The sequence below is a fragment of the Arvicola amphibius genome, chromosome 9 (genome assembly GCF_903992535.2).
Source record: "Arvicola amphibius chromosome 9, mArvAmp1.2, whole genome shotgun sequence".
Taxonomy (NCBI): Eukaryota; Metazoa; Chordata; class Mammalia; order Rodentia; family Cricetidae; genus Arvicola; species Arvicola amphibius.
Window position 1 is genome coordinate 121181501 of NC_052055.2, and position 27638 is coordinate 121209138.

General features: G+C 50.2%; 1 protein-coding gene across 2 annotated transcripts in view; it reads right to left on the reverse strand.

Moving 5' to 3' along the window:
* Positions 1-3815: 3815 nt before the first annotated feature.
* The window catches only part of Brpf3 (bromodomain and PHD finger containing 3), a 34755-nt gene continuing 10932 nt past the window's right edge, over positions 3816-27638 (reverse strand). The window contains exons 4-13 of one of the 2 annotated variants that reach the window (XM_038342212.1): positions 27256-27387; positions 24119-24247; positions 23530-23842; positions 22657-22959; positions 20631-21137; positions 18541-18634; positions 13589-13686; positions 10485-10582; positions 6601-6755; positions 3816-5954 (exon numbers count right to left, since the gene is read on the reverse strand). In XM_038342212.1, the coding sequence (XP_038198140.1) occupies positions 5771-5954; positions 6601-6755; positions 10485-10582; positions 13589-13686; positions 18541-18634; positions 20631-21137; positions 22657-22959; positions 23530-23842; positions 24119-24247; positions 27256-27387 (2013 nt within the window). In that variant the 3' untranslated portion in view covers positions 3816-5770. The remainder of the gene's footprint in view (positions 5955-6600; positions 6756-10484; positions 10583-13588; positions 13687-18540; positions 18635-20630; positions 21138-22656; positions 22960-23529; positions 23843-24118; positions 24248-27255; positions 27388-27638) is intronic. The other variant, XM_038342214.1, reaches the window with a different exon arrangement.

The following is a 27638-nucleotide window of genomic DNA, read 5'->3' on the forward strand; positions in this document are numbered from 1 at the left end:
CTGGTCTCGAACTCACAGAGATCCGCCTGCCTCTGCCTCCCGAGTGCTGGGATTAAAGGTGTGCACCACCACCGCCCGGCTAAACTGGATATCTTTTAATTTGGTCTGATTTGGCTTGATTGGGATTGTTTTGCATTGGCGGAGTGGCTCAGTTAGGAAATATTCCTAACACCAAGAGTGGATGCAACATGAGCAGACAGCTCCTCCCTCCTGCTGCCGCGTCTTCTTGCCACGGTGGACCACATCAGCCCCTTCTCCCTTAGGCTGCTCTGTCAAGACTATTCTACCATGGCCCTACAAAAGCGAGGAACGGGGGCTGGAGAGATGGCTCATCGGTTAGAGCACTGGCTCCTCAGCTAGAGGACCTGGGTTCACAAAACAACTGTCTGTAACTCCAAGCCTGTCACCCTCATACATACATGCAGGCAAAAACACCAACGCATATGAAATAAATAAAAAGAACAAACCCCTGTCTGTGAAAAGGTACCCCACAGCCTAGTTGCTGAAGGGAATATATTAGAGACCACTAATATTTTAACAAGACAGCAATAGGCAAAGTCTGGGTTAGTACCTTTCATAACAGAGGCAAGCCAGCAAGAGCCAGGAGGTTGAGGCCACACTGAAGCCAGCCTTGCAGAATAGGGGACAGCCACCCAGTACAATAAGCTGTCCACGGCTCAGTGGGTGAGGGCACAGGAAGGGCCTGACATGAGCTGACCCAGGGACCCACATGGCGGAAGGAGAAAACAGATCCAGCTGGATATCCTCTGATCTCCACACACAAATAAATGAAGATGGGGCTGGTGGGATGGCTCAGCAGTTAAAATTTAAAGAATTAGTAACTTCTTAAAATTAGGGAAGATTTTAATAATAACACTAAAGTAGAGAAGATAGTTATTTCTAGGTGCTTGGAACTTGGGCACTGTCTCCTACATGCTATTTAAAAGATATGCTTTATTAATTACGTGTATGTGTATGGAGGTGGGCATTGCGTGAGTGCAGTACCCTTGGAGGCCAGAAGAGGGCAATGGATCCCAGGAGCTGGGTGCTTGTAGTCTCTCATATACAGGAGTTGCTCCCCACCCATCCCCAGAGACAGGGTTTCTCTGTGTAGCCCTGGCTGCCCTAGAACTCACTTTGTAGACCAGGCTGACCTCAAACTTACGTAGTTCTGCCTGCCTCTACCTCTCAGGCAGAAGTTGCTTCTTTTAAGAAAATTATGTATTTATTTTGGTGTATGAATGCTAACCTTGGAGGTCAGAAGAGGCAAGTTTGGATCCTCTGGAACTGGAGTTAGAGGTGGTTGGTTGCATGCTGCCGTGTGAGTGCTGGGGGCTGAAACCAGATCCTCTGAAAGAACAAGTATCAGATGCTCTCCTGAGTCATTGCTCCAGCCCCTGATGTTGCTGTTAAGTTTAAAATTTGAGTGTTTTGCAGGGCATGGTGGTACACGCCTTTAATCCCAGCACTCAGGTGGCAGAGGCAGATGGATCTCTGTGAGTTCGAGACCAGCCTGATCTTTAGAGTGAGTTCCAGGACAGCCAGAGATACAGAGAGACCTTGTCTTAAACAACAAAACAACATTTGGGGCTTGAGAGATGGCTCAGCAGTTAAGAGCACTGGCTACTCTTCTAGGGGACCCAGGTTCAATTCCCAGCACCTACATGGTAACTCACACCTGTCTGTAACTCTAGTTCCAAGGAATCCAATGCCCTTACACAGATATACATGCAGGTAAAACACCAATGTATATAAAAGATTTATGTTCTTTTAAAAAATTCCACAGAAGGCAGGTGTGATGGTGCATGCCTTTAATTCCAGCACTCTGGAGGCAGCAGCAGTCAGATCTCTAAATTCAAGACCAGTCTGATCTATAGGGCGAGTTCCTGGCTAGGGCCACACAGAAAACAACAACAAAGATGAATATCCACAGAGGTTAGGTAATGAGAAGCAAATATAGGTGGAGGAAGGCATCTTTCAGGGAAGGGAAAATATACTGTGTTGTTCTATGCCAAATGAAATCCCAGAACCAGGAACAGTTTACCTCCTTCTCAGTTGTTGGCCAACGGTGCCCTATAAATTCCCCCCCTCAAAAAAAAAAACATTAAAGGCTATTGCCAATGTTATCCGTTACCCTCCAAGGCTAAAGGTGCTGACCTGACATCACCCCACCCTGTGTCTTTCTCACTGCTGCGACCAAATACCCGAAGAAGACATTTAAACGCTGGGCGTGGTGGCATATGCCTTTAAACCTAGCACTTGGGGAGGCAGAGGCAGGCAGATCTCTGAGCTGTAGGAACTTTGTGCCAGAATAAACCCCTTTTGTTTCTGGTTTTTAGAGACAGGGTTTCTCTGTGTAGCCCTGGCTGTCCTGAAATTCAATCTATAGACCAGGCTAGCCTCAAGATCTGCCTGCTTCCAGAGTTCTGTGCTTAAAATCATGTGCCACTATGCCCAGCTAACATCTCTTTACTTAACCTGTTTGTCAAGCATTCTGTCAAAACAATAAAAAAAAAGTAAATGACACACCCTCTGTATTTTTTTTTTCCTTCTTCGAGACAGGGTTTCTCCGTAGCTACGGAGTCTATCCTGGAACTCTCTCTGTAGACCAGGCTGGCCTCGAACTCAGAGAGATCTACCCCGCTCTGCCTCCTGAATGCTGAGATTAAAAGCGTGAGTCACCACCACCCAGCCACCTTCTGTATTTTACAGTTGCCTTTGTAATTGAAAATACAATTCATAAATAGGGGTTTTTAAACCCAGTTCTCAAGGATTTAATTAACTGTTTCCTCTTCTCAAACTTTTAGCTATTTCCCAAACAAACCTATCTTCTTTCCAAACCCTCTTGGCATCAGGCCCCAGCTGGCCTCGGAGCTGTCGGCAATGTCTTATAAGCCGGGTGTCTTTGCGTTGTTCGTACAACACACGGGTTTCCACACACTGGAAGCACTTCATTGATGTCAGACCAGACAAGCTGGGCCCTGGGAAGGTGATCAAGAGCTGTGTTTCCACCACATCAGAAGGCCCTGGCAGGAAGGGCAGCAGGAGACGGCTAAGTTGGCAAAATACTTCCATTAAGCATGAAGACCTGAGTCCAGACCCTCTAGAGTCATTAAGGCGGGGACGGAGGTACGGGGAGAGCCCGGTGACATGCGCTTGTAATCACATGGTGGGGGGTGGGGGAGAGGAAGGAACCCAAGCTTGCTGGCCAGTCAGAAACGGAAGCCTGTCTCAACAAAGCGGGTAGAGAGCAACTGAGGAGACATCCAACATTAGCCTCCAGCTGCCACTTACACACAATGTCCCTTTCCAATTACCTTACAAGTCACAGCCAGACCATGAAGTCCAGGAAGCCGGGGAAGACCCTTGCCCAGTCTTAGCTGACTGACCTTGACCCCGCCTTTTAATCTTGTTGGTTTGAGTCCTCATTTCAGCAAAACCAAGGCCAGGCCAGTAGCAAGGATCCTTCCAGTTATAGGTGGGTGACACCAGCCTGTGTCCCTGCTGCCCATCTACAGAAGGGACAGCAAAGGAGGCTTGATCTTCCTAGTCTCCAGTCTGGTGGCTGCTGAATGGGTGCCAGGATGTCAATGGAGTCACTTCTCCAGCATGGCACAAAAAAGCCAGAGAAGGTAGCCACGGTAGAGGCGTGGCCACCCTCACGACCATCCTCAGCCCCACCCTGTGCTGTCCTCACACCCACCGGTGAGATCCAAAGCACAGACAAGCCCATTCTTCATGACTTGGCCTTCAGAGAAGTGGGCGGGGCTAGGACAGGAGGCCCCACCAAGGACACCAAATACAGCACAGCAAGCCACTGCCCATTAGAACATTTATTTCTCAGAGAGAAAATAAGACGTCATATTATAGTAGGTAAAAGTAACTCTTGTATTCTTTACAGGCATAGATTTTCTGTTTATTACCTCTTATAACCATCTGTTATAAACAACTCTAGAAGGCAAATAAAGTCACTTTCTACAATAAATAGAGCATCGTGTGCTTCACAGCAGACGCGACAGAGGCCGAGGCCCCATGCCACAGCAGCGTCTGAGCCGCCTTCTCTTCTAAAAGGAGCAGTTTCTTAAGTGGGACTCAGAGAGAGTGAGAGGTTCGGAGACTGAAAAATAGAAGATAAAGTGTCGGGGGAGTGAGAGAGATGGGGAGAAAGCCCCGAGATCTTACAACACAGGTTTAGACAAGGGTCACAGAGTCCACAGCTGACCAACTACCTGGGGAGAGGAGGACACATCGGCTCCTTTAACTAAACCACACTGCATGGCTGCACAGTGGAGGATTCCGATAATGGAGAGTATAGGCCTGAATAACTTAGCGACAGTATCTTACAGTTATATACACCACGCCTGTCCCAGCTGGTGCCGCGCTCTTTACTGGACAGAACCCCGCCCTCTCTGTGAGTTTTGTTGGCTCCCTTTTAAACTCTGGCTCAAGTCCCAAATGTGGAAGAAGTTGGTGGTTGACTGGCTGCGTTCTAAAAAGTCTGAGTATGTAAAAATGGCAGTGATCTCCCCAGTGACTTTGTTTTGCCCAAAACCCCCTATGAAAAATTTAAAACAATTAAAAATAACATCAAGATAGAAATCAACATGGCAATCAGCGGTCTGCAAACCCGCCTGTAGCTTTGGTGCTTAGGAGGTGAAAAGAAATGTCAAGAGCAGAAGCCTCTGAAAGTTGCGTTGGTTTGTCAGTCAGCATTCCTCATTCACAGTTTGTGTCCTTCCTTTGGGAGGTGAGGGAGGAAGTTGAGGAGGTGAAGGTGGGGAGAAGGTTGAAGACAGGGTAGCAAATAAAAAGGCTGTGTCCCTGCTCTGGGCAGCAGGAGCGGAGCCAGAGGAGGGTGCTGGAGGGCAGCCCGTGCCCTGCGGTGATAGTGAGCAGTAAGACTTAAGTCCTGCTGCAGGAGGAGGGACAGGCAGCATGCCAGCTGAAGGGCATGTGCCGCCCTCAATATCCATCCGGCCTTCTGCATGGACAGGGGCCCACCCTCGGCACCCCTCAGCCAGACGGAGAGCGGGAAGCCCACTCCATCCACATGGCATACACACAGCCGGGCTAGGCATGTCAGCAGCACAAGTGGAAGTCTGTGGGTGTGGGGAGACTGGGGTAGCTTCTACCTGGGACTCAGGTGGCTGGCGGACACCTAATCTAACATAGCAGCTGGCCAGGAAAAAAATGGGCATCAAAGAAAAAGATGGATTTGGTGATGTTGCTGTCAGTTTGGCACGAGGGAGAGAGGAAAGCAATGGGAAAGGAGAGCCTGGGCTGGGTGTGGATGATGAGACAAGGAGGGGTGAGAATGGGTGGCGTGGGGGGAAGGGGAGCTCAGTGGGTTCCCGAGGGACCCTGGCACATCTCTGGGATCAGTGTCAGAACCTTGCCTGCCCTGAGGTATGGTTAGCTGGGAGAGGCATGGAGGGAGCAGTTGGCCCCAGAAAAGCAGCCTAGGACCTGGTGCCCAGTGGCCCAGGTCCACTCCCTGGCTGGCCGAGACTCTCAGCTGTTTCTGCTTCTAAGTGGTTCTTCAGTGGAATGTCCCCGGGGACCTTGGGTGGGAGTTTTTGGCACACAGTGGCCCTCTAGGGGAACCACTTGATTGGTCAATTCTGGGCCTTGCCCTTGGAGACCCAGTCCAGTCAGGGCCTGCCATGAGGAAGAAGCTGCTGGTCAGACACTTGGCAGGGGCAGAAGAGGCTTCCCGTGCCTCAGGGACAGAGGAGAGGCAGAGCAGGCAGACACAGGCCCAGTTCCACTCTTACAGGTAGCTGGAAGTGACAAAGGAATGGGGTCCACGGACTCGGCTCAGATGGATCATTGCACGGTCATAGGCCACCTGTACTGACTTTCGGATGCTGGTCTTGCGGCCTTCCAACATCTTGAGTTTGTCCACAGTGTCCTCCACACCCAGTGGCAGGACTTTGTCCCTTGGAAGCCACTGCCTGAAAGGCAAGCACAATTGAGATGTGGCTACACTCCTGCAGTCCCACAGGGGCTCCTCTGGGTCAGGGGGAAGGCCCCAACTATTCTCCAGTAGGCAGGCCTAGCAACCCCACAGGCCTGAGCCTTGCCCTTGGGCATGTCTGTACCAGCAATTCTACCTCCTTTTTACAGTCAGGGACGACAGCACTTTGTCAGCCACAAGCCCAGATTCCCTCAGAATGGGAGGGTGTGTGTGTGTGTGTGTGTGTGCGTGCGCGCGCGCGCATGTGTGCTGTGTTCAGCTTTCAGTTTAGTTTCTTTCCAGTAACTAGTTACCATGACAGCTGCCTACCCAAGGTCATGCCTGTCCCAAGGAACGGGTGGCATTTAGTGACTACTGGCTTAAGGGTGCAGAGATCCCCAATTCTCAATACCTCTCCTGAGCTATACAGAGAATAGCTGAGGCCTCTACTGGACACTGCCCACTGCCCGGGACTGTGGACCTACCCTGTGGCTTTCTGGGCCACCTGGGGAAAGGCTCCTCTTGAGGAGCTCCCCCTTACTCTAAGCACCATTAGCGGGTGTCGTTGGGAACAGCTACCACAGGCAGCATGGGCCAGCTGAATCCTCCTCACACAGGGAGCCTGCAGCAGCTGGGCCTCTTACCAGGTGCGTTTGTTGTCAAAGAAGAGGACAAGGAAGAGCTTCTCTCCAGCCTCTGCCTGCTTCTGCTCGCCCAGCTTCAGCACGTCCAGTGGAGGGACAGGGATGGGGACGCCATTGTGCAGGAGGCCCTCCCGGGGCATCTTGGGATCGATGATCTGGAGGCAAAAAAGGAGACAGGCTCTGAGCAGGGGAGAATGGAAAGCCACAGGACCAACCGTCAAGGCACTGAGAACCTAAGCACAAAGGGTTCAGGTCTACAGATAACCGGCGATGGAGGGGCTGGCATGAGCTCCTCCGTACCCTTCCCCAGTCCACTGTTCTACTCTCTGCACAGACTGAGTGGGACGGAGCAGGCTAACCCTCTCCTCACAGTGTCTATTAGGGAAGAACTACAGGCTGCTACCATGTTGGTCTCTCTTCGCCACCTTTGCAATTCACCTCCAGCACCCAGGGTCTTGCCCCATTGGGCACCGAGGCTGTGACTGTGTGGAAAGCTCAATGTGGCAACAGGGCAACCCCTGTGATTCTATGTAACAGCCTCTGGCTACACGCCACCTTCCCAAGGGGCGTGGGGCAGATACCTCTGTGGTAAGACCGAAGAAGAAACAAAAAGATGGCGGAAAGGGTCAGGTTTGAGGGAGAACCAAAGCACTGGAGGAACTAATCTAGGCAGCAAGCTCCAGAAGGCAGAGCCATCTTATCCTGAGGGAGTGTACCATAGCACAGCAGCTCTCCAGAGAGCAGGAGCCAATCAGTACACAGCATAGCAGCTCTCCAGAGAGTAGGAGCTAATCAGTACACAGCATAGCAGCTCTCCAGAGAGCAGGAGCCAATCAGTGCACAGCAGCTCTCCAGAGAGCAGGAGCCAATCAGTGCACAGCAGCTCTCCAGAGAGCAGGAGCCAATCAGTGCACAGCAGCTCTCCAGAGAGCAGGAGCCAATCAGTGCACAGCAGCTCCCCAGGTCTGTGGCGCATTTCTGTGGGCAGAGCTCACAACCATCCACACACCATCTCACTTTAATCTCTGAAAGGTGTCGGCAGAGGGGGGTGGGGGGGGAAACAACACCAGCACAGGAGGATGGCGCTAAACCATGGCTGAGACTAAAACCAGATGCTCGCAAAGGCAATTACGCCTGTGCGGCCAGCAGCCTCCAACACAGCCCCCACTTCCAGAGCAACTGGCTCATAACCTCTGTGCACAAAGCCCAACAAGACTTGGAAACTGACAGAGGAAGTAGCCTCCTCCAGAGAGAGCAATCTTAATTCCTATGCCCTGTCCCGGGGGACCTCCTCTCATGATACACCGCTCTCAGACCTTTGGGCATCTGCCAGCACCCCATATCCCCCAAGACAAGCAGTTGAAAGCAGGTGCTCTGGTAAAGAGCTTACCCTAAGGCACCAAGAGACGGCTCGGCAGTAAGAGCACTTGCTGCTCTTCCAGAGGACCCAAGTTCGGCTCCTAGTACCCAAAGGGTGGCTCACAACCATCTGTAACTCGAGTTCCAGGAGAATTTGACACCTTCTGACCTCCTTGGGCACCAGACATGTACATGGTGCACACACATACATACATATAGGCAAAATCCACATACACACACATTAATAAATCTAAAATGAAAAATTTAAAGACTCTAAGAACAACCGACCTAGAGCCTACCCACCAGCTATGCAGTGATCAAAACCATCTCGCAGCCTGTCACTCTTCCTGGGACTGAGGCTGAAGATGTAATGAGAACAGAAATAGCCCTAAGCTCCCCCAGCTACCAAAGAGACGGGATTACTCTCTTGTCTCCACTTGAACATGCTGGTCATCAAGAGTGAACTATGGAAGACCTGAAGGGGCAAGAACAAGGAGGATGAGCCGACACCTGAGGACAGCTATCATACCCCAAAATGATAACGGCCCATCCACTCAGTGGATATTCTGCAGGTTTACAGAGCACAGACATGAAGCTGGTGGGAAGGTTCAACATGCTATACAACAATCAATGTGCATATACACTACCACAACTGCAACACATGAACAGCAATGAAGGGAATAATATTTAGTCGACATGCTAGCATGGGGTGGTTTGCACTGCTGTTTGCTTTTCTGTTATTCCAAAACACCCCCCCCACACACACACATTTATTTTAAAAAGATTCAAATACAGGATAACATGCAAAATCTACATGAACAGGAAAAGGGATGCAGGGCATGCACCAAAATAGAAACACAGGTTGTGTTCAGGTGGTGACTGAATTTCTTCTTTTTATTTTTTGAGACAGGGTCTCACTACATAGCCCTAGGTGGCCTGGAACTATGTGGACCAGACTGGCCTGAAAAGCAGTGAAATCTACCTGCCTATGCTGGCATTGATGGCATGTGCCACTACGTCCCAGCATTTTGTTTATATTCTAAAGACTCTTGCATGGTGAGGTTTAAAAACAAACAAAGAAAACAACTCAAAAGCCACTCCAAACCTGCCAGCATTAATCACTTCCTTAATGACGAAGCTGGGTCCTGTGGTCTCATTTTTACAGGACTACCAGTTCAATGTTTCCAGCAACTGGATCAGTGTGGACTTCCACACCTGCCATAGTAAGAGGGGAACAAGGCAGGCAACACAAACCAATATGGCTCCAGGAAGTGGTATGATGTCATTGACACAGGGTTTCCTCATCATCTCAAATAGGATCAGAGTTCCTGCCTTATGTTAGGAAGCTGCTGTTGGGCTCAAGAGTCACAGAGAGCCAGGGCTGGAAAGCCCAGAGTTGTGCATGTGAGACAAGGTTGCTGGGTGGTTCCCACCAGGGCTTCAGACCCTGAGAAATGTCTAAGAACGCAGAGGTCTCAGCCTGGTTTTTGGAAAGCTCATCTGGGTGGAACATCTTAAATTCTACCAGATCCTTACAGGACCCAAAGGTTCCCAGCTGGTGGTGTCTTCCAGGGCTCGTGGCCATTTCCTCCCAACTTGGAAGAGCCTTTGGAGACCGTAGTCAAAGTGGTAACACAGTTGTTAGCCACTAATAATGGGGGTGTATACCAGAACTATTTTCCAGGTAATTTGGCAACTTGTGCCAGAATTCTGTATAAATGTTAGCCCTAGTGGGTACCCCTAAGAAATGAGCACGATTGTGCACCAAGATAAAGCTAAGATGCTCACTGACAACAGTGCAAAAGTAAATCTAAACGGGGAACTGGGAAATGGTCAAAGCGCGGCACATGAGAGCAACTGAAGGGTGGTGTCACCATTAAAAACGACATGATGAAGGTTTCATCATGTGGGATGGACACGTTCATGGATGCGGGGAAGTGACAAGGCTAAAGGCAGTACTGCCTCCCACGCACAGGTTTATGCATGGGAGGTGTCGAGTGCAGTCCTGAGGACAGCACAGGGCACGGTTTTTAATGCGGTGGCTCTGAACAAAGGCTTTGCATCCCATGTTGAGCTCTGGAATCAAATTCCAGCCCTGCTGCTTATTAGCTGGCTAACAGAGCTAAAAGACCCTGCCCCTTCCCTACAAAACAAGATCAACCATTCTGCCCCTGGCAGTCAAGGATTTAGCGCGGCAGATGTTTCATAACAGAGCTAAGCACTGTTAGCAGCATCTTAAAACTGCATCAGGCATGATCCTCCTACACAGAAGCAGATAACGACGCTACGAGGGCCCTGAGAACCTGGTCCCTGCACACCTGGAGCCTTGTGTGTGTCACGGGGAGGCCTGCTGGCTTGCCCCAGGAGCGCTATGGTAAAGCCCCCCACCCCTCTGCAGTTAAAGGTGCCTTGACTCCCATCAAACTCTGCCAGCTGGATCCAATCAGATAATCCCCCAAGGCAAGGCAGGGCCAGAGCCAACGGGGGAAGAGGGAACAGGAGGGTGTTGTCTGGGGCAGACTCACCAAGGCAGGGTAGGAGGGGTAGCCTCGGCACTTGGCCCACACCAGCTCCAGGGGCTCCAGGTCTCCGCGGTCTTCAAAGGGCATCAGGAGGCTTCTGCCTGGGGGTGGGGGAGGGGAGGAGACAGAGCCCAAAGGGGACTTGGCATGATGCCCCAAAGCCTGCCTGTGGCTTCCGTCTAAGCGGGGCAGCCCAGGATCAAGTCAGCAACGCCCCTCCACCCTTCCTTTTCCTTGCCCTTTCCTTAGGAGTTCTTAGACTGGGTCAGGTGTCAAACTAACCCTCTAAATGGCCAAAGAGTAAATACTTCATCCTGATAGGAGCCATGTGGTCTCTGAGGCTGTAGCAGGGAAATAGAGTCTAAACGAATGAGTATGCCTACTCACCAATAAAACTAGTGTTTCTGACACCGACATTTGAATTTCATACAGTTTTCATGTTATAAAATACCATCCTTTTCATAACTGAAGATGTAAGCATTCTTAGCCCATGAACCACATAAAAGCAGGCAGCTATAGTTTACCGACCTCTGAACCTGAATTCTGGAACAGCTTCCTTGATTAAATATAAGGGCTTCATCTCCAGGGTGTCTTAGAGAGATGGGCCATACCCCAGCTTGAGCAGACAGTGCTGCCTACACCCAAGTAGGGAGTTGCTCCCATGGAGGCTTCATAGGGTAAAAGTGCAGAGAAGAACATCCTAGTAGAACCATTTGCTAAGCATTTTCCTGACCAGGCCACAATGGGCCATCCAAGCACCCGGCTGCACCACAAACCAGCAAAGCCAAGCAGTCTGGCAGGTCTTTGGTGACCTAGGTGTGCAGCCTCACTAACGCTCTGAGCACCACAGAAGCCTCTTTCCTGCCCCACACCTACAAACTGAACGGGGAGGTGAGCACTCATCCAACTAAGGAAAAGGGCTCAAATCTGAGAGAAAGAGATGTGTGATTCTTTTTTTTTTTTTTTTCCAAGACAGGGTTTCTCTGTAGCTTTGGAGCCTGTCCTGGAACTAGCTCTTGTAGACCAGGCTGGCCTCGAATTTACAGAGATCTGCCTGCCTCTGCCTCCCGAGTGCTGGGATTAAAGGTGTGCACCGCCATCACCTGGCTGAGATGTGTAATTCCTAACTAACAAGAAAGGTGCTGTTTCAACGCCAGTGAGTGCAGAATGTTAGCCATGAACAGATAAACCTAACACCGAGGAGGCTGTGGAGAAGCCAGTGCAGCCACGCACTGGTGAGGTCTCAGACCAGTTCAGCCCTTTTGGAATGCACTTCCCCGCAATGTCCCAGGAGCATTAAAATAAATCTGCTCCAGTAACTTCCTCTTTGGCAACTTATAAGAAAAGTAATGAAAGGATTCTGGGCCAAAGTATGCATTCATTGCCTTGTGTGTGCTGGAAGCTGGAGCTAGCCAGCATCCACCAGAACACACCAGTCACGAAGCACCGGTTGTTAGGAGGATGGTCCCAGTATCATAACAGCAAAGAAAGCTCATGAGCCAACAAGAAAAAAGTATCCGAGCAAAACCCGGTGCGTACAAAAGTGTGTGTGTCAGATCTGCACTTGTTAAAATGTGCCTAAAAGAAACGGAAGCAACACAGAAATGGAGACAGCTGTGTTCAGATGGTGAAACTATGGGAGCGCAATTCTTTTTAAATAACCTTTGGCACCGATTTTAGTACGGGGGGGTTTAAAAAGTAAAGGGAAAATGTCACCACCAGAAGCACAAAGTGTGTCAGATCCACTTCCTGGCTTCGAGCTTAGATGTACATTCGTCTGGACGTGAGGCCTGTCGTCTGAGTGCAGACAGTCACGAAGTAATGGAACTCAAAGGCATGCATCCATCAACACACATTGGGAAAGGGGATGACATTAAGGCAAAAGGAAGCGGCTGGACCAGGCAAAGAGCCCTGTGCTTTATAGGGAACTTCAAAGACATGGCATCCACAGTGCATGTGACAGACAGCCTAGTAAGAAGTATTCTGCTCTGGACCTGCTCCATCTGGGAACCACCCCAGCCTCACCCTTGCCCCTACCTTGTCCTCATTTCGTGAGGCTAAACAGGCATGACCTACAGAGCTAGAGGGGTCTGAGTGACACGTTATCACTGATGGCCCTAGAGAGCACAGCCAGGCAACACCAACCGAAACTACGAACACTCCCTCCTTCAACCTGACAGCTCCAAGGATGAAATGACCTCCGCATACAGGCTGCTCAGCGCAGCCCTGATGACAAAGACACGTTAAATGTCTGTCGTGGGAGAGCTACAGAGAAGAAATGAAGACTTCTCCCATACAGTGTGCCACTGGCAAGCTAGGAGAAAGCAAAGGATTCATAGCGTACGCTATGAACAAGAAGGAATGGTGGGCCCTCACACTTCTTTCTAACACACACAGGTTCCAGCCTGAATACACAGTAGAGAGCTCTGGAAAAACAACACAAACCATCGCAGCTGATGCTCCAGAGAGCAATGCGGGCTTTCCTAAGAGCCCACTGGACTTCTGTTACCATGGGCACGCATTAAACTGTGCTCGCTAGTTAGTTTTTGTTTTGAGTTTTTGTTTTTTTTTGTTTGTTTGTCTGGTCAACTTAGACACATGCTAGGGTCATCTGGGAAGAGGGACTCTTGGCTGAGAAAGGCTTCTATCACACTTGCCTGTGGGCAGGTCTGTAGGACATTTTCTTGACTAATGATTGATACGGCAGGGCGCAGCGCATTGTAATGGATGCCACCCCTGGGCATTTGGCCTTGGACTGTGTGAGAAGTGGGCTAACAAACCCCACACACAACGGTCCTCTGCTTCGGCTCCGGCTGACCTCCCTTCGTGACGGACTACAGGCTCTGAGGAGAAGAGAACCTTGCCCTCAAGCTGCTTTTGGACATGATCATTATCACAGCGATATGAACTCAAAATACAACACAGCTGAAGAGAGTTTTAAAATAAACGTTAGTGACCAGGAGCGAAGGCCACCTCTCTAGCCAGTGTTTGTCTGGGGGGCCTGCAGACTGACGGCCAGGTCGTGAGCCCCTGAAGTGCAGCAGTTCAGACAGCTTGCTCCTCAGAACGTTTCCCCAGCTCAGCCTCAAACTCAACGGTTTCCTCACCTGAGCCACTATGGTCCGAGCCTCCATTCACACCGTCCAGGAAGGGCACTCGGGACAGGGCTGGCTTCCCACGGCTGCGTTTGGGAGGTGTCAGGCCACTGCGCACAGAGAAGAGAGTTGAAGTGAGCAGTTTTAACTGGAACAAACCTTCTCCTGCTTTTCCACCTCTGACACAGGGAAAGACAGCGTCTCCATTCCCTCCTGGAAGTTTCTACCAGAGACCAGTCCACCCTTGTGGAGGGAAGGTCACGGGGCTGGGCATGGCGGCGCATACCTTTAATACCAGAGGCAGAAGCAGGCGGATCTCTGTGAATCCCAGGCCAGTCTGGTCTACACCACGAGAGCCTGTCTCATCAGACGGCAGGAAGGTCACCACCCAGTCTCACCTCAGCCTCTCAATTGTTTGACTCTGCACTCTCGGGGCTGGAGAGATGGCTCAGTGACTGCTCCTCCAGAGGACCTGGGCTCAATTCCCAGCACCCACATGGCAGCTCACAACCAACTGTAGCTCCAGCTTTAGTGAACCCGACACCCATGATAAAACACCCATGCACATAAATTAAAATACACACACACACACACACACACACACACACACACATATATAAAATAGAATCTGCACTCTAGGTTCCACATGCTTCATCTTGACAAACCAATTTATTTTTGAGGTCCTAAAATTTGCCTCTTTTCCAAATGTTCTATAACAGGCATGTCTTCTTTCCAGAATTAGCAAAGACATTTTTAAATTGGGAAAAACAAAAAACACCACTTCTCACTTCCAAATGGTTTATGTGCAAAGTTTCCCTTGGGTAGGAATTATTTTTTTTAATTTGATTTTTACCAACTAAAAAGGAGAGCAGTTTCTTTCTGTACAGAAGGCTACTGCAGAGGCGAAGTCTGGTGGGTGAGATGGGTTAGTGGGTAAAGGCGCTGGCTGCCGAGCCTGAGTGTGATCCCCGAGACCCACACGGTACAAGGGTCGTCCTCTGACCTCCATAAACATGGTGGCACACATAAACACGCATACCCGCAAAACGTAGTAAGATACTTCTTAAAAGGAAGTTAAATGCTGGGTATGGTGGCGCACGCCTTTAACCCCAGCCCTCAGGAGGCACAGACAGGCAGAGCTCTGTGAGCCTGCGGCCAGGCTGGTCTACAGAGTGAGTTCTAAGCCAGCAAGAGATATACAGTGAGACCTTAGGGGGGGGGAAAGGAAGAGGGTGGAGGGGGGAGGGAGGAAGGAAAGGTAAACTATACACACACACACACACACACACACACACACACACACACACACACACAGGACAACCATGGCCATCAGGGCACCGGCATTTTGAAACGTCTCCCCTCCCATGCAGTTTTAATGCACAGTCTAGAGCTGAGAGCTTCTGGGCAAGGATAATGCGGCTGGGAACCTTAAAAACATTATGGCTGCCGAGTCTGGTGGCACATATTGCTAATCCCAGTACTAGGGAGGCAGAAGCAGATGAGTTGAGGCTAGACCATCTACAGAGTGGTTTCAAACCAGATTAGCTATACAGTAAGTCTCTGTCATAAAAATATTGCAGATATATAATTTTCTGACCAGAAAAAAAATGGTTAGAGAGTCAATTTTTTACAAAAAAGCTAAAATGTTTACAAAACCCTGGATGGGATAAAACGCAGCAAGGAGTGGGAATGGCTACAGTGTGGTACTCGATTTCACTGAGTCAGAACCGAGTTCATGCTAAGAAAATTCAGCTTAGCCAAAACAATGACTCCCATTCCTTCAGTGAATGAAGTTGGCACCTGTTTGGGAAACAATGCCAGGAATCCCCAGTTCATATGGAGGACCCCGTGCACTCACCCCATAAATCTGTCTGTGGACTTCAGAGACTGGTGTGTAGTGGAGATGCTACTGATTTCACTAGAGGTCTCTAAGCTTACACCCTGACCTGGACAGGGCACACAAGGAACAAGCAGGGCAAGGCAGCTGAGAGACAGGTAAAGGCTACCTCGTCTCATCCCCTCTGTGGCCCTGGCCAGTGGCCACCCAGCAGTGCTGTGGAGAAGCCACACACTCTGCACTCTGGGGATGGTTTCATGTTTTCAGACCACTACTGTTCTACCGCAGAATGCCAGAATGGGCAGGAGAGGCTTGGAAACTGGTCTGCAGAACAACTCTGACAGTTCTGATGAGGCTTGCTCTGTGGACCCAGGCCAATACAGGACAGCCAGTCTACAGCTGCACAGAGTGTGATTTCCATCTACCTCCTCTACAAATAAACTGCGGGAACTGGCATGTACTTTAACAATGCTAACTCACACCACAGGTGCTGGAGGGACGGCCCACAAAGGAGGGTGCAGCTGGGCGTGCTGTGGCATGAGTGTCACCCTAGCGCTCGGGAGGTGGCGTTAGGGGGACCAGGAGTCCAAGGACCAGCCTCAGCCACAGCGAGTTCCCTGTCTGCAGTACATGAGACTGTCACGGAGTGCAACAATGAAAAAGAAGACCGTTTGAAAAGGCTGTGCACAGAAAAAATGGGCAAAAGAGGCTGGGCATGGGCTAGACAGCAGCACACGCCTTTAATCCCAGCACTCAGGAGGCAGAGGCAGGTGGCTCTCCATGAGCCTGAGGCCAGCCTGGAGTGAACAGCCATAGCTAAATTGAGACCCTGTCTCAAACAACAACAAAAAAGATAGTATGGCTTCTGTACAAAAGAAAAAAGCTTCCTTTATATTCTTCCTAGCGTACTGGAGAGGAAGGGGGGCTGTGTTAGGGAGAGAGAACACTGCAGTCAGAACCTTTGAACCCCCAATTTTACTTAATCTTTCCTAAAATTTGTGTGGGGGTGGTCAGAGGGCAGCCTGTGGGAGGCTGGCTCTTTATCTCAACTGTCGTGTTCCTAGAGACTGAACCACATCATCAGGCTTGGCAGCAATGCCTTCACCTGTAAGGTCCCAATCCCTCTGTTTAAGCAAATTGAAAGAGGAAATACTGAGATTGGGGACATGGCTCAGTAGTTAAGAGCACTGACTGCTCTTCCAGGGGATCTGGGTTCAATTCCCAGCACCCACATGGCAGCTCACAACTGTCTATACTCTAGTTCCAGGGGAATCAATACCCTCACACAGACATAAATGCAGACAAAACACACCAATGCACATCTGAACCAGCAGGCTATCCTGGCCTGCTTCTTACAGCTCACAGCTGGGAAGCGTGCCCTTCGTAAGGTTCAACAGTACCGTTTCCACCTTAGCCAAGGGGACCGATGGGTGACCTCACCCTTACCACCTCCAGTAAACTGAACTTCCAGGCACTTGCATACCTGCTCAGCTTAGGAGTTTTGTTTTGTTTAAGCATGGCTATGCTATGTAGCCCAGGCTGGTCTTGAGCTCATGGTTCTTTTATCTCAGCTGCCTAAGTGTTGGTTTTAAAGGTATGGGTCCACAAAGCCTGGCTTATGCACCTATCTTTGAGAGCAAGCAAGAAGCATTTCCTGCCATTTTGAAATCTGTCTTCTTTAGTGCTGGTAAACTGTCACTGTCTCTATTCCCATATACTCTGTGCCTTTGGAGGCTTACACACACAAGCAGCAAGCATGGGCAATTCTGAGGTTTTGTGGGGAGGAAAAAGCTCAAAGGAATCAAGGCAGAAAGCCCAGGGCCAGAAAACTGGAGGCCTCACAGCTCCACCTGGAAGCTCAGCAGGCAAGCGTCAAGAGCACACATGCCAATGAAGGCTGCTTTGGAAGCCTTCGGATACAGACCAGCCTTTCGGGGGATTCTTCCAGCAACCACCACTCCCAGTGGCAGCAAGGTCCTCTCATCCAAACACCCCTCTCTACCCCAGAGTTTGAAGAACAGAAAACACAGGGCAATGAGCTCAGTAAACTCCTAGACTTGGGAGAAATGAAAACTATGGTCTCAGAAACCCTCCCTTCAGGTTAAAAATAAAAATAAAAATAAAAACAAAAACAAAAAACCACAACAGAAGCCCATCCCTTCTCAACAATGACAGGTAACCAGGAGTCTTTGAAAAGAGGGCCTTTAAAGTCTCATACTTGCTCATCCCTCCAATCTCTCTGAAGAGGCCACTGCTGTGGGCACTGGGTGTAGCTGACAAATGCCTGTAAGCCCAGCACCTGGGAAGCGGGGGAACAAGGGTTGAGAGCTGGAAGCTAGCTTCAGCTACTTAGTTTTTTTTTTTTTTTTTTTTTTGGTTTTTCGAGACAGGGTTTCTCTGCAGCTTTAGAACCTGTCCTGGAGCTAGCTCTTGTAGACTAGGCTGGTCTCGAACTCACAGAGATCCGCCTACCTCTGCCTCCCGAGCGCTGGGATTAAAGGCGTGCGCCACCACCGCCCGGCCAGCTACTTAGTTTGATCCTATTTCAAAAATCCAAGTTGGAGGGCCAACTCCAGACATATTGGTAGTATACGCCTGCCATCTCAGCACCTGCAGGACGGAGGCAACAAAACTGCTTTGAATTCCAGTCCAGCCTGGGCCACACAGCAAGATCCTATTATCAAGAGACAAAACAAAACCAAAAAAGGCTCGGGCTGTGACTAACTGGTAGAGTACTTGCCTAGCACATGTGAGGCCCATGGCTCAATCCTCAGGACCATAGAACAGAAGCCAAAACAAACCAAAGAGATCAACCCTATGAAACTCTAAGAGACTTAGTCAAAGCCACTCCTGCAACTAGCTGGGCTATCCACGTGTGTGCGCACCTGGGTGTGTGTGTCTCAGATAGTCACTTCCCTGGGCAAAAGGAGGTTGAGCCCCACAAACTCAGCAACATTTGAAGGTCAACCCCTTCCCTCAGGGCTCCCAGTTACAGACTAGAGCCTGAGGTAATGGTAGTGAGAAGAAAGTCATTTCTTAAGAAGAAAGTCCAAGCTGTCACTGAATGCAGAAGGAAGGAAAAAGGTGGTCTCAAGGCTGCCCGAGCTTGGTGGATAAATATCCTTACCTGCCAGCTTCAAATGCCAGTCCTCCACTGAGACCCAAACTACATTCCGAGTCAGACCCGCTTTCGGTGTGCTTTCCGAAGCCGTTAGTCACGCCTGCCAAGGACATACAGAGTGAGCCTGAGTGTAGAACCTCCCTTCTGAGTGTAGAAGATGCCTCAGAGGACTGGAGTGGGTAGGAGGCTGCTCCTCCCCTGTGAGGACAGCATCTTAGGTGGTCGTGAGCAGACTGTATTACCTGAGCAGCACACACCTGACTACCGAGGAAAAACATAGGACTTCTCCACCCAGGCGGGCTCACAAGTCCCTGGCCTGCTCTAACTTCGAACCTGGATTACCAGTGAGTTCCTCTGCTGATACACACTCATGAGCCCGCCCCATCCTAGCTGGCGGCGGCAGCCTCCTTCTTTGGGAACGATGGCAGAAGCTGAGGCAGGATAAGGGCTCGGTATCATCCGCACCCAGAGATAGCTCACACAGCTAGGGAGCATTGCAGAGGGCAGACTTTAAGGGCTACAGCAGCCCAGATCATTGCAGAACGGAGCTTCAGAACCTTGGCTCCAGGCTGAGCTTGGCCCCTGCCTTCTCTGAATCCTTTTGCAGCAAGACAGCTCAGGTAGAGGGGGCTGCTTCATTGTCCTAGGGTCACCTCATCATGGAAGGCTTCCTTTTTTTTCCAATCTATTGAATTCTAACTCCAGAGTCCCCCAACTTTGACCACTGAACAAAGACTGAAGGAGGATCGGGCCCCTGATTTGAGAGCTGCGACAGAAGCCATGGCTAGAAAATTGTAAGGCCAGCCAGACCCATTGAGAGCAGGTGCCTGAGCCTAACTGGCCCTTCCTCCAATATGATGACTTCGATGTGAGTCCCAGAAGCCCACTGTGCCCTGTCTGCTTTCTGAGCTCCAACTACAGTTGTTTACAGAAATATTCCCGAGTTCCTGCATGTGAGGGCTAGGAAAGGAACGCTGCTGCAGTATCCCCAAGCATGAGAGCTGCAGGCTGACGGGCCTGACGTCCCCACTAGCAGAGGCCTTCATTTTTAGTGCAGTGTTCTCCACGCTCTTTGGCTGAGACAGACAGCTGAAAAGATGACAGTAACTGCCACCGCTGGCTTCTATTTGCTGTGCTCCTCATCTGCCCCAACCTCAGCACCGCAGGGTAGGAATCAATAAGACGCAAACAGGCTCAGAGAGGGCACACAGCCAATAGGAAGAAGTCAGGATCTGAACTTCAAGCTCTTGCTCTCTAGCCTACTACAGAGAAGTATGGCCAACAGGAAGAACCTTCAAGAGGAGTCTTCTCAACTCCAGGTAAAGTTTCCTGAATGGCTCTGGTGGCATCACCCAACCACACTTGGGCTCTGTGATTTTTTTTTTTAGCAACTCCAAGGACCTCTCTACTTTCTCCTGGACTGGGACGCTCGTGGAGCTGGAAGTGGCACCTTCTCCCCACCGGGGACCAGAGCACAGGACTCCAGTGACCTCCTCTCCCACCCACCTCACTGCTACAGCTGGTTCCTGTGCTGCTCTGTGGACATGCAAGTGCATTCCCACCTCCAAGACATTTGCTCATCTGTCCTTCTTAGAATATTCTTCCCCTATATGCCAGCAGCTCAGCCCTTCAGCCCCTTCAAACCTTTACTCAAATGTCCCCTTCCCTGACTGCTCTGTCTCATTCCACCCAGCACTCTCTGTCCCTCTTCTCTAATGGTTTGACGTGTGGTTTTTTTTTTTTTTAATTGTCCCCAGTTTCTAATACAAGACCCTCATTTGCCTTTCGTCTATTTCTTCTCTAAGAGAGATGTTCGTGTTTTGTTCATTAATTTTCCTCCAGGGCCTAAGGCGGTATCTGATAAAAATATCAAGGGCAAACTCAAGTGAAGGCAGGAACCATTTTACCACATAAAACCTTACATCCCCCTTGAGGCCAGTGACAGCCTGGCATACAAGCTGGCCTCCGAGAACAACTGCTCTAAGCCTGTTTTCTCACAGAGGCCACCAGAGATGACTGACGGGGGAAGGTGGCCCGTGGCAAGGCAAGCAGGCAAACAGATGGGAAATAGCAAAAGAAGTCACAGGCAGGATCACCTGTCTCCTCCTCCTGCTGAGGGGACCTCTCCCCGTCACTGTCACTACAGCTCCTGCTCCTTGGCCTCTTCCTGGAACAGTGCTCATCTTCCGTGCTGGCTGGGGATGCCGGAGAGCACACTGCACCATGGTCCTCGCCATTCTCCAGGGTCCCATCTGGACTACTCTGCAGCTTAACCCCATTCTTGGCCTTCTTGAAGAGGACTGATGTACGGCGGCCCACCCCACTGAGAGGGGTGCCAGGAGGGCTGTCAGGGTTTATGAGAGACAGTCTGTCAATGCCATTGTCACTGAGCAAGCATTGCAAGGGCTCGCTCTCCAGCTGCAGAGCTGATTTCTCCAAGAGCTCATCGTCTTCCACCTTCCGGGACTTTAGGGATCGGCTTGAAGGCTTGCTGTCACTGATGGGTTTCAGGGTGGGGGGATCTGGGGGGGACTCCTGCTCAGACAAGGACGGTGCGGGCCCAGTAGGCTCCAGGGTTGGTGGGGCAGGTATTTTGGAATCATCTGTTGAGAAAAAGAGAACCTGCTTGAACATTCTAGCAACGGTCTGCTCCCACCAGCCAGATAACGACTCTGATGGGAAAGAAAGCCTGAAAGAGCCACCTGTTTGGGCAGTAATCCGGTGAGGTTTCAGCTGGACAGACTGGAGGATCAGAGCTTTCTCACCTGTCCTCGGCTCTGTTTGTGGGGACACACAGCAGACAGAAAAGGTGTTTGCAGATTTAGGGAACTCAGACCAAGTGCATTAAGTCAGAGCTTCCCAGATCAGTCTGCTCCACTTAGAACTTTACTCCCACGCCATAACTCAGACCCTCCCATGTGAACCTCTGCGACTTTACCTTGAAACCCTCTGAGTGACGCTGGGGCCACTGACCACTGTGCATGTGTCAAGGAGAGGAATTCAGATGATGTGCTAACTGCCAAATGAACGTTACAAAGAGTCACAATGGTCACCTATGTGGATTCTCAATCATGTCCCTGACCTACACTAAAATGGACCCAATCCCTTCAGTGGGAGTCTTACCAAATAGAGGTAACTCCCATGTTTAGACCATGTGAGTGGCAGGCCTCCCAAACCTCGGGCTCAGGGCAAGGGCATGTACCAGTGAGATAATTCTGTCCTCACCAAAGGGAAGGCATGGGAAGCAGCTCAGCTCATAAACAGCTCCTGGGTTGTTTTTTTTAATCAGATGCTCAATTCACTAAGGTAAGGGATCATTTAGAAAGCTTACAAGTGACTCTAATAGAACGTTGATTGCAAATATCCCTTTACACTTGAGAAAGCCACCTGCTTAAATCAATTAGGCCTTTTATAGTCTGACACCTCTGTCTGGGATGGCCTACAGCCTTGGCCAGCTGGGATCAAAACCAAGAGTCAAGCCAGGTAACGGTGGTGCACGCCTTTAATTCCAGCACTTGGGAGGCAGAGGCAGGTGGATCTCTGTGAGTTTGAGGACAGTCTGGTCTATAGAGCAAATTCCAGGACAGCCTGGACTTCAGAGAAAACCTGTCTCAAAAAACAAAATGAAACAAACAAACAAACAAAAAAACCCAAAAAGCCCAACCAACCAACACCCCAAGAGTCCAGAAGAGGGTCTTCACATCCCAGGCTTCTCATAGCTTCTCCAGAGTGGCAGAGTAAGCTGTTTAGCTGTACCATACAGTACCACTGTATCAGGGGCTAAACTGCTGATATCTACCTAGTACATAACTACTGGGCTCCAGCACCCTAATCTCTACAGCCCACCCATAGCCCTGCACCTAACCGTTCCAGAACCTCTAAGTCCCCTGTGATTCCAGACCAATACAAGAGCCAACATCTACTCTGACAAATAAATTTTATTCTCTACTGATTGCTAAATATTTGTTAATAGCATCCCAAATGAGATATGAAGGGAGACCCCCTCAGCTGCAGGGTCAGACCAGACTTATACCCAGGGGAGGATACTCTCAAGGGACGCTAGCCTCTTACTCCTGACTACCCACCCACTCCGCACCCTGCCTGTCTGTGACCCTCTCTCACCTCTGTCCCCATCATCTTCTGGCTCCGCTTGCAACGCCTGCTCCAGAACAGCTGCATCCCCCCGAGGTCCTGCTGGCAGCTCCCCATTGGACACTGTCTTGTTCAGTGACAGCAGTTGTGGTGGCGCTGGCTGTGCTAGCTTTTGCCGAAGAGCATTGATCTCCCTGCGTAACATACGGACACGACGGGTGCGGGCCCCGCTTGACCGCATCGCGCTCACCAGATCCAGTTTCTCTAGCAGCTCCTTCAGCTGCACTTCTGGGGACAGATGGGCCCGGTTCTCTGGGACAAGGATGTTGTCCACTGCCAGAGAAAAGGGAGGACAGAAGAGGCTGAATGACGAGCCCAGCACTGAGAAAGAGAAATCTTCTGGATGCAAAGTAAGGCCCTGGAATGCTCGGGCCAGTGCCTCCCAGCAGCGTCACTGGGCTTTGGCCCCACAATACTACTGCCTAGAAAAGGTGGATGGGAATGTGGGGAAGAGCTCCAGGGAGCATTCAGTTACAGCGATGGCCATACAGCAGGCATGCAGTGGTCTAGCAATCCCTGGCCAGAGGTTATACAGCAAACAGAGACAGGCAGTGTGGCGCTCACAGGCATTCTACTTTCTGGTCCTCCCAGCCCATGCTCCAGAGCTACACTTAGGGGTCCAGAGGCCTTGGCTTTCCAGGCAGACAGCTACGCCTTTTCTACCACTCAGCAGGCACTCAGTGCACCAACTAAGCCTCAGAGTTATTCGACCCGCACACCCATCTGCTCCCAACCACAGCTTTGCACCTCCAAGGCCCACCCGATCCTGGGTTCTCTGGGCCCCGTCCTTGTGCCGCTCATTCATTCTGGTCCTTCTCCTCCCTACCCACCCAAGCTTCTCACCATCCTCCCAGGAGAATCGGTAAAAGTCTTCCAATTTGGGTGACTCGGGCAAGTGGGTGCCCCTCTCGGGATCATAGCCGATGTTCTCTGCCTGCCGACGAGCGTGCCGCAGGATGGCCCCTCCCAGGTCCCGCAGGCGAACAGCTGCTCGGTGGAAAATTGTGTCTTTAGCGTTATACTTCATGCAGTTGGTAACTATAAGGTTAAAGTCCTCCTCAAACTCCTCCAAGGTGTGGTACAGGTGAGATTCCAGCTTCCGCCTCATAGTAGAAAAATCCATTGGCTTGGATATGAATTCCAGGTAATCTGGAACCTAAACATATAAAACCTGTACAATTACAACAACTATTTATGAGCCACACAGGCGCACCCTTCACTGCTACTCTGACCTCCCAACTCTCTGCTGTGGCCATGTCAGGCTCACTAAGAGCCTCAGGGCATGGTCCACCCAGACAATGGGCAAGTCTATTAGCCTGCCAAGACACCACCCACCCTCACTTCTGGATGCCCTGTGGTTCAACCCCTTCCTTCCTTGGCCTACTCAGAGCTTATTTCCAGAGCAGGCTTGCTGCTCGGAGGGACGACTTGCCTCATCCAGGCTGACGGGTTCAGCAAAGATGTGTGCGGGGTCCTTCTCCTGCAGCAGGTCCAGAGTTGTCCTCAGCAGGACTGTGAACGGCATCAGCTCCAGCTCCATGGCAGCCTGCTGCACCCTGACCTGTGATGAAAGCAGGAGTAACCAGAAAGCTCAACAGAGACTCACTGGGTTTTCAGCCTGATTGCGGTTAATCACCTGCTACAGACCTTCACAAGGTATGAAGCTGCCTTACCCCAAGGGTAAGGACACCAAGAGGGCTATATGACTTGGATGTCTCCCAAAAGTTCACGTGTCAGAATCTTAACTCCCAGTTGTGAGGGTGGAAAGGTGCTGGCATCCTGTGGGCTTCACCCTTAGGATGGGTTAGGAGTCCTGGAGCAGGCTGTCACAGGAGCAACCGCGGTGGAGACAAACTCTCCGCTCGTGCTATCCACAAGATGAGCTGCGGCACGGAGCCCTCTCACCCGTCTGTCACCATGCCCATACTTCCCAGCCTGCAGAGCTGGGAGCCTAACCAACTCTTTGTAAATGCAGTCTGTGATACTCTATTATAGCAGCAGAGAATAGATTAGAACAAACAGCTACTTTATAAATGTTTTCTGTGTATCAAGAACCATACCAAAACATACAGAAGTAGTAACAATTATTGATTATAGCAATTAATAATCCATGTTAGATCCCAAATAATGGCCTAAGCATTTTTTAAAAGATTTACTCTTGCTGGGCGATGGTGGCGCACGCCTTTAATCCCAGTACTCGGGAGGCAGAGGCAGGCGGATCTCTGTGAGTTCGAGACCATCCAGGACAGGCTCCAAAGCCACAGAGAAACCCTGTCTTGAAAAACAAAAAAACAAAAAAAAAAAAAAAAAAGATTTACTCTTGGGGAATATTACTTTAAGGTGTGCTACTTGTATTTATTTATGTTGCATTTGTTTAACTCTGTGAAGCTGTGTTACTGTGCCTATGTAAAACACCTGATGGTCCTAATAAAGAGATGAACGGCCAATAGAAAGGCAGGAGCAAGGATGGGCAGGACTAGCAGGCAGAGAGGATAAAAAGAAGAGAAAAAGTCAGAACAAGAGGAGGAGGATGTCAGGGGCCACCCATCCAGCCATGAAGTAAGAATGAGAATAAGATATAAAGAAGTAAAAAAGATTAAAAAAGTCCAGAGGGAGCCGGGCGGTGGTGGCGCACGCCTTTAATCCCAGCACTCGGGAGGCAGAGGCAGGCGGATCTCTGAGTTCGAGGCCAGCCTGGTCTACAAGAGCTAGTTCCAGGACAGGCTCTAGAAACTACAGGGAAACCCTATCTCGAAAAACAAAAACAAAAAAAAACAAAAACAAAACAAAAAAAAGCTGGGAAGAAACAAGACAAGCTAAGGTGTGCATCCATAACTAAGAATAAGCCTCCATGTGTGAATTATCTGGGAGCTGGGTGGCAGTTCCCCCAAATGCCAAAAGAGTAAAATAGACAGCAATTTACTTAATTTTTAGTTATGTGTATACGTTATGTGGGGTGGCCAGTCTAAACACTTTATGTAACACTGAGTGTGCCAGGTAGGTAGAGATAGACACTTCCACTTCACGAAGGGGAGTCAGAGAGACCAGGTGACTGGCTCCAGGTCACACAGCTAAGGGGATAAGTTAGCATGAAGCTCCAGTCAGCATCCAGAGTACTCCAGACCATAATGCCACTCTGCCCTTCTTCCTGTATTATCTCAATTAATGATATTAACACCCCACTTTATAAATATGGTACATAAAGTTTAGCGACATGATTGAGTTGCCATGGATTACCTGGTTGGAAAATAACTGAGAAAGCGTTTGAGCCTGGGCCTTAGTTCAAACACATGGATGAAACTAAATGTGAGCACGTGTGCCTCTCACGAGCACTGAGCACTCTCGCTGAGAACATCTGTGTGGGCCCAGGGTGACCAGGTAGTCCAGGCTCATCACTCCAGCAGCACCTGCAGTGGTACCCTGACAATGTTATTTTACATGTGTGCCCTGACATGAACACCACAGAGCCACGGGTGAGACGGAGACTCTCCCTCCTTCCTGCCTCTTCCACATCAACATCGACCTGCCTACCTACCCAGAGCCAGGGCCTCTCCCCCCTCCTCTCATTTTCCTGAACAATCTAAGCTACAGGACCTAGCCTGGATACAAATTATAGTTTGACCTGTGGAGATCTCAAGAGATGCCCCCGGCCACTCATGCTAAGCACAGTGAGAGCTGCCCAGGACGCAGAGTGGATCTCAAGCTGTGGACCCAGGAAAAGAAGGACTTGTGCTTAAACTGAACAAAAGGAGGAGGGCAGCTTGAACCCAGGCCTTGAAAGCAGGCGGTAACAGCCGCAGTTCTTGGACTAGAGAAGTCTGGGCTTGTCATCCGTTCAAGTAATAGTATTTGTCTGTGCTATGTGTGGAGTGCTCCAGCAGACACTCCAGCAGGGCAGAGAACCGGTACAACCATTGATGACAGCAGCAGCTACCACCTTGCCAGCTCACGTGCCAGACACTAGTCTCAACTTTTACTACATGAGTTCATCTCTTTATGATGTCAGCTCTGCCATTATCACCACGCTAAAGACGAGGGGACAGAGGTATTCAGAGATTAAGCAGTCTTAATGCCGCAGGAATAGACAGCAGCAGAGCCGGGCCTTACACGTGGTCTGGCTACACACCTCACGCTCCATGCACTATACCACCAACCTCATCACTCCCTGTGAGCAGGGACTTTAGGACATTCTTGAACTGAGCCTGGTCATTTTAAATGACTCCAAATCCATAAATACTTAGGCCCAGGAGAACCTCAGGCTGGAGGCTGTCATCTTGCAATGTCATGCAGTGGCTCCGGAAGCTTTTCAAAATGTTCAGGTCAATCTCCCTCCAAAAACCCCTAAAACAGGGACTCCAGTCATGGCCTCAGGCAGGAGGGACTAGGTAAGCTTAGGCTCCAGGCCAAACGAGTTGAACCACAAAATAGAAGCCATCAGAAGCACTCCACCCAAAACTAAGTGGGCCAACCACAGAGCCCACGGCGCTCAGTACTGAGGGGAAAAAGAACGCTGGCACCAGAGATGCCACAGAAGAGAGGGATAGAGAGCCTGGCTGGGGGCCTGCTCACCTGCTCCCTCTTGAGTTTCTCCCTTTTGCGGATGAGCTCGATCAGCAGCCGCGCCCGCTCCAGGTCGTGGCGGAGTTTCTGCCAGTACTTCAGCTCCTCCTTCACGGCACTCGTCTTCTCGTCCTGCTCCCGCTGAGCAAGGCAAGGACACAACTGTGGGCTCCGTCCTCCCAGACCCCGCTTCCCCCACACGCACCATGGCTGCCGAGAGCCTGGCCCCAACACCACTCGGAACCTTTCCTCCAAGCCTCCTGACACCAAAATGATTCTTTTTTTACTAAAGCAAAGCTGAAGCTTATTAAAAAGGTCTTTTTTTTTTTTTAAAAAAAAAGATTTATTTATTTATTGTACACTGGTGTATATATATTCTGTGTGAGGGTGCC